Source organism: Sceloporus undulatus, chromosome 1 (genome assembly GCF_019175285.1).
Source record: "Sceloporus undulatus isolate JIND9_A2432 ecotype Alabama chromosome 1, SceUnd_v1.1, whole genome shotgun sequence".
NCBI classification, from domain to species: Eukaryota; Metazoa; Chordata; class Lepidosauria; order Squamata; family Phrynosomatidae; genus Sceloporus; species Sceloporus undulatus.
This window is the reverse complement of record NC_056522.1, coordinates 177,342,080-177,348,079: the sequence shown is the minus strand read 5'-3', so window position 1 is coordinate 177,348,079 and position 6,000 is coordinate 177,342,080. Positions and strand designations below refer to the sequence as shown.

The 6,000-nt window shown below is 40.1% G+C and overlaps 1 protein-coding gene across 2 annotated transcripts in view; it reads left to right on the top strand.

Moving 5' to 3' along the window:
* LOC121920671 (N(4)-(Beta-N-acetylglucosaminyl)-L-asparaginase-like) overlaps positions 1–6,000 on the top strand; it is a 28,052-nt gene that overhangs the window by 639 nt on the left and 21,413 nt on the right. For both annotated transcript variants that reach the window (XM_042447831.1, XM_042447823.1), the window contains exons 2-4: positions 1,887–2,025; positions 3,286–3,442; positions 4,518–4,563. In XM_042447831.1, coding sequence (XP_042303765.1) covers positions 1,887–2,025; positions 3,286–3,442; positions 4,518–4,563 — 342 coding nt within the window. The remainder of the gene's footprint in view (positions 1–1,886; positions 2,026–3,285; positions 3,443–4,517; positions 4,564–6,000) is intronic.

The window sequence follows — 6,000 nt, the reverse complement described above, 5'->3', positions numbered from 1 at the left end:
TCCTCCACTGCAGCTCTATGGTCAGCATCTGCCAGACATTGGCCATAGAATTGCACTGAAGGAGCTACAAAAGCCTAGTGGAGTGTCCTCTCTAGGAATCACTAGGTCTTTCAGTGCGAATTTTGTTTGAAGCTGGCCATAGAGTTGCGCTGGGGGACCTAGGTATTCCTAGAGAGAACGTATTAATAAGATCCGTGAATAATCAAATCTGCAAAAGTCAAAGCTGCAAATATGGAGGGATGAGTGTACTTATTTATTTTATTTCTGTGCCGCCTTTCTCCCAGAAAGGTACCCAATGCGGCTCGCAGATAAAAACCCACACACTTTAAAGAGTATTACAATAAAACAATTAAAACAATATAAAATTACAAACACTGAAACCACAATAAAACCACCCTATTACAGCAGACTCCCCATATATACATAGCCATCCCAGGATTACACATTCAACATTTGCCTGAATAAAACCGTTTTTGCTTGCCAGCGAAACCCACTGGGTGCCCATGGGCAAGTCACGTTCTCTCAGCCTGAGAGAAAAGCAATGGCAAATCTCTGAGCAAATCATGCCACTAAAACCCCATGATAGGTTCATGGCCTTAGAGTTGCCATAGGTCAGAAACGACTTGCAAGGCACACACAACAACAAACCATCCAAAATCCACCAAACGGTAATACTGTTATGCGGCCACCCAAAATGCACAAAATACACGTAAATGCAATAGAATGGCCATTCAGGGTCCTTATCTTATTGAATGCATGTTGATTCCCCTTTCCTTCTTTATTTTTTCTTTATACTGTACTGTACTTCTAAAAGGACTTTTAACAGGAGGGTAAAATGAAAGATGGAGGAGAATAAAGTTGAAAGATCCTGAGAGGAGGGGATTGGTGGTGAAAGAACAAAGATGGGTGTATACAACAAGTATGGGCTTATGCACACTACATGATTAAATAACTTTGATACCATTTAAACTCCTGTAACTCCATCCTGAGGAATCCTGGGGCTTGTGTTTTTGAATTCTGTGCTAGTGAGCTCTAGTGCTTGTGGTATGCACTATATAATTCTAAGTGCCTAACCAAACTAAAAAACAACAACCCAAGATCCCATAGGATGGCACCATGGTAGTTAAAATGGTCTCAAGAGTGCTATAACTGTACAGGGCAAATACACCCAGAGATTCGTGGTTTAGATTTGAAATAACCTTTGGGTCCTGAGTCTGAAAAGGTTTAAGACTGTTGCTTTATGGAAAAATGTGCACAAGGAGAACTACCTACCACAATGATGAGTTTGGGCATTGCCTCGGCTTCTTCCAAATACATTCACTAAAAATGTAATTGTTCCAAATAAATGCACTGAACGTTCTGTAGCTCTGACATAGCTGGCCAGGGTGACTAATTCATATGGATAATGTAAGTACCTCAGATCTAACAAATACACAGAGAGGAAGTACTGGTATGACAGAGGCTTCCTTTTCCTGTGTGAATGGTACATATTGGATATAGATGGCCAGTCAAAAACACAACTTAATGATAGCATTAACATAGTGAAATTTCTTTTGTGTTTTAAGAAAATAAGAATTGCCCTCTCTAAACAACATTTCTATATGTTCTAAATTCTAAATTTTGAATACCAGATACTTGTGCTCTTTGTTCTCCGTCATACAGTAATGCATGGAATTCCTTATGTGATTATTGTAAACCACTATTTTATCCTGCTAAATGCTGGAGGGTAGGTGTAGGCTAGTTGACAAGTCATTCAAATATTTGCTTTCAATGCACATTGTTTATAGTTTGGATGCCTCTGAATGCTAATTTTTTTTAACATGAAAACTTGAAAACCTAAAAATCTTATTCACAGGACTCTAACTATTTTTTGAATTTATCTATAGACATTGAGAATGATGAAGTGACAGGAAGCTTTGTAGTAGGACGAGGAGGCTACCCAAACAAAGATGGTATAATTCAATGTGATGCAGCAATAATGGAAGGACAGCCTGGTCGTTTTGGAGCTGTAGCAGCTTTGCATGGGTAAGTATTATACTCTGGAATGCAATGTACAGCCTGATCCTGTGCAAAGTTAGACACTCCTTAGCCCATTCTTAGATGGTTTTAAATGTGCTACTTGATACTGTGCAGGTCATGACTATATCTCTTGGATCCTACTCCATCCTACTCTATCTGTATATTGTGATATAATAGCACCTTTTTTGTGCTATTGAGATGGGGATGTGGGAAAATAATACCTGCAGTGACCTGAGGAGATTAAAACTGTATTCATTTGGATAGCTTTTTGTGTAATATGGTGTTCACATGAAGAGGGAACATTCTGCCACTATATGAGCTAAACTACCAAATTTTCTTGAAGAGTGTTTATATGCATTAAAGAGGACTATCCCACAAATATACAGAGAGAGAGATAGGCCTGGAACACAGTTAAAGTGGTCTCAAGCTGGATTATTTCTGCAGTGTGCTTTGGACCACTGTGGTGACTAAGGCTGCTGCCACACTGCAGAAATAATAACCCAGTTTGACACCGCTTTAACTGCCCTGGCTAAATAAAGTGGCTTCCAGCTGCTTTGGGGGTATGGTGCTTAAAAGATGCGAGTCCCCAAAGCAGCCAGAAGCCGCTCTGATAGTGCGCTCTGGTCCAGAGGACCGGAGGGAGCAGCAAAAATCTGACTCCTGCATGGCTTGGGACCTCCAGTGACCTGCTTTGAAAGCGGGCTGTGCGGTTGCCGTGGTCCCAGCCCAATTGTATGCAGAGCGGCCAGAGGCTGCTCCTTCCTGACCAGTGCTTTGCAGTGTAGAGAGCAAAAGAAAAATAATCACATTGACCTCTTTTATTAAGAGTACATTGATTTAAATTCTGAATAACAGTATTGATTGGTGACAATTTCTGGAAGCTCTCAGATTCTATTAATTCCTATACTATTTATCTTTAGTGGTAATAGGATTCAGGATTGACCAGTTATGCCACAAAAAAATAACAACATGCACTGTATATTGCATATTATTACTACTGTGTGTGTGTGTGTGTGTGTACATACATACATACATACATAACAGACCTTATATATATGATTATATATATTATTTATATATACCTTATACATATTACAGTATTACTTATTTTTTTCTGTCATGTTTTTAGAAGTAGAGTATTTTTCCTTAGATCTTAGTGGTTTCTTGTGTTTTCCATTTCATGCTTTTAGAATTAGTTTTTGTTATAATGTTCCAGTCTTAAAGGTGAAACTAAAACATTTTAAATAATCCTCTTTTTACTGAAAGAATTGGAACTCCACTTGCAGTAGCACGAAAGGTCATGGAAGAATCTCCCCATAGCTTTCTAGTTGGAGATGGGGCTGTGGCTTTTGCAAAAGACCAAGGCTTTACTGTGGAAGATAATGGACGTATGATGAGTACCCACAGTACTGAAGCTTATCAGGTAATGTTCTGCTTTGGATCAATATTGATATAAATGGATTGTGTGGAAGTAAAAGAATTAAATTTATGAATAAATATTTTAGTTTCTACATATATAAAGTGGACCCAACTTGAATAATGTATGTTTCTAGAAAAAGGATACAATACTTTGTGGATGGGCAAGAAGAAATCAAAAGCAGGCTGAGATTCTGCCTATTTCGTTATCACCTTCTATCCAAATTCCATGCTGCTTCAGCCCATTCACCATATTGCTGTCTGGAGAATTATGCTGCTACTGATAGTGGTGGAAAATCCCTGTCACTGGCCTTTCCCAGGCTCTTATTTACAGTACTTAGGATCTGAATACACAAGCAGGATACAACTGGAGGGGGCATATCTTGCCTATGGATCAAGCCTGTTCCCACCTCCCGCAGCTACCTGGTTCAATGCAGTGATGGGAGGGTGTTCAGAAGCTTGCCTGTTGCCATGCTATAAAGCTGCTGCCACTGCCTCCCCACCGCTGCTGCCATCCTATATGCAGACCCTCACCGTGGCCTGTAAGGGGAGAAAAGGGAAACCTGGCTTCACGCACGGGGCCAGTTGCCCCCTTCCAACAAGACAGATCATGGTAGAGGTTTGCAAGTGGAATGGTGGTGGCAGCAGGTAAGGAAGAGTTTGGCTGTTTGGTCCACCAGCTGTCATAGCAGAGTTTCTGAGAAACTGCAGCAAACAGCTGGTATTCTTAGAACGGAATAAGGGCCAGCTGGGCCGAGATCGAGATGGATCTGTCAGATTGGCTCAATCTTGGTGCCAGGCAGTTGACTTGCATCATCTAAATGACAGTGTTAGGCTGGGTGGGGAATGGGCTTTTTGTTCTGTGCATACAGCCGCTTAGTCACAGAAGAGGCCAAAGTGTAAGAAATACATATAATACTTACAAGTAATATTCTGTGAAAGAAACTGTGTGGCAAACAACTGTAATATGTGGTTAACACACATGCAATTATTTTTTGTCATCAAACAAGTTTTTACTTGTAGATATTATAACTCTGAAATATTTGAATGCATAATTAATTCTAGTCTTTGATTTTCTATAGGAATATTTAGAAAAGGGAAAGACTGTGAAGAAACACGATACACTGGGTAAATATTTTTTTTAAATTAAATTACTGTAATACTTTCTTAGCACAGGCTGAATCTTCCTAAATTCTTTTTGTAATTCTTGAGGCATTGTTGTGATATTTTTAAAATACTTTTTTGGATAGTTCATGATTTATGGACATATAAAATTTCCTACACATACTGACTTCCTTGTAGCAAAGATGCAGTGTCATGCCGCTCCGCTGCCCACACGGAGGCAGCTTTTCGGTGCTCTGCTGGTGGGACACAGGAGCATTTTGCCGCTGGTTTTTACACCGGAAAAAGCCACATCGGGGCTGCAGCACATGGTTGCCGTGGCGCCGATCAAAGTGGCAATGTCAAACTACCCCTTTAGGGCCATCTGTTTTGGCCCAGAGTGAAATGAATCTGTAAAATTCATTTTATATTTTTATTATTTTAATTGTACAATTGTAACTTATGTTTATATATGTTCGCCGCCTTGGATCCCATTTTGGGAGAAAGGTGGGATAAAAATAAATAAATAAATAAATTCCCAGATCATAGAATATAATGGAACTAGATTTCTCCCATACTTTCATCTTGGCAAAATACCTAATGCAACAGAGGTTTTAATATTGACTTCTTTTCATACATAGCTTCACTTGAGGGTGGCCATAAAGCTTTCAATAAATGAGGCTTGACAGAATTTTCCTAGAGACATTTAGAGGAGGGCTGGCACCTAGTTTTGCTCCACGGGGAATCCGCAGCCTCCAGACTGCAGGATTTCCCCACAGAGCAAAAAGAACCGCAAAAAGTGGGTTCTTCTTGCGCTGCGATTATGACGCCGCAGTGCGCCAATGGCGCACTTGCGAAGTCATAATGGTGCTGCAACGTGTGGATGCTAGGCATCCTGCATGTAACAATGGTGGTGCCCATCTTGTCATGTGCTAGGGTTGAGGCACATGTGGGCACACGAGGGCGCCCAATAGTCCTGTCTCTACCGGGCCAAAATTAGGTTGCTTTACCTTGCATTGGAGAGAGTCTGCCCTCAGAAAAACTAGTCCTGGCATATGATGTCCACTTTCTAAAGTATAGGATTTACCATTCAATGGCTAAGTTCAGCCGCTGCATGAGGTGTTTTTGTTGCACTCTTTGAATTTCCTCAGTTGGCCTCAGGAGGGTACTGTGGCTTAATACTGTTAAAAGAGAAATATTTAATACTGTTCAAAAAGAAAACTTAAAATTATATGCAAAGTAATAATAATAATAAATAAAATCTTTATTTATATCCCGCCCTTCCAAGAGGTGAGTATAACAAACTACTGCTAAATGGTGAGTATAACAAACTACTGCTTCGTTGTAGACTGAAAAGTCCAGGAAGCCCATAGTCTTTGTTTTATTTTTGACTCTTCTCTATCGGTTATCCTCCAGATCCAGACCACAGCTAAGGCATGTAGATTCTTTTCATACAATATTGCC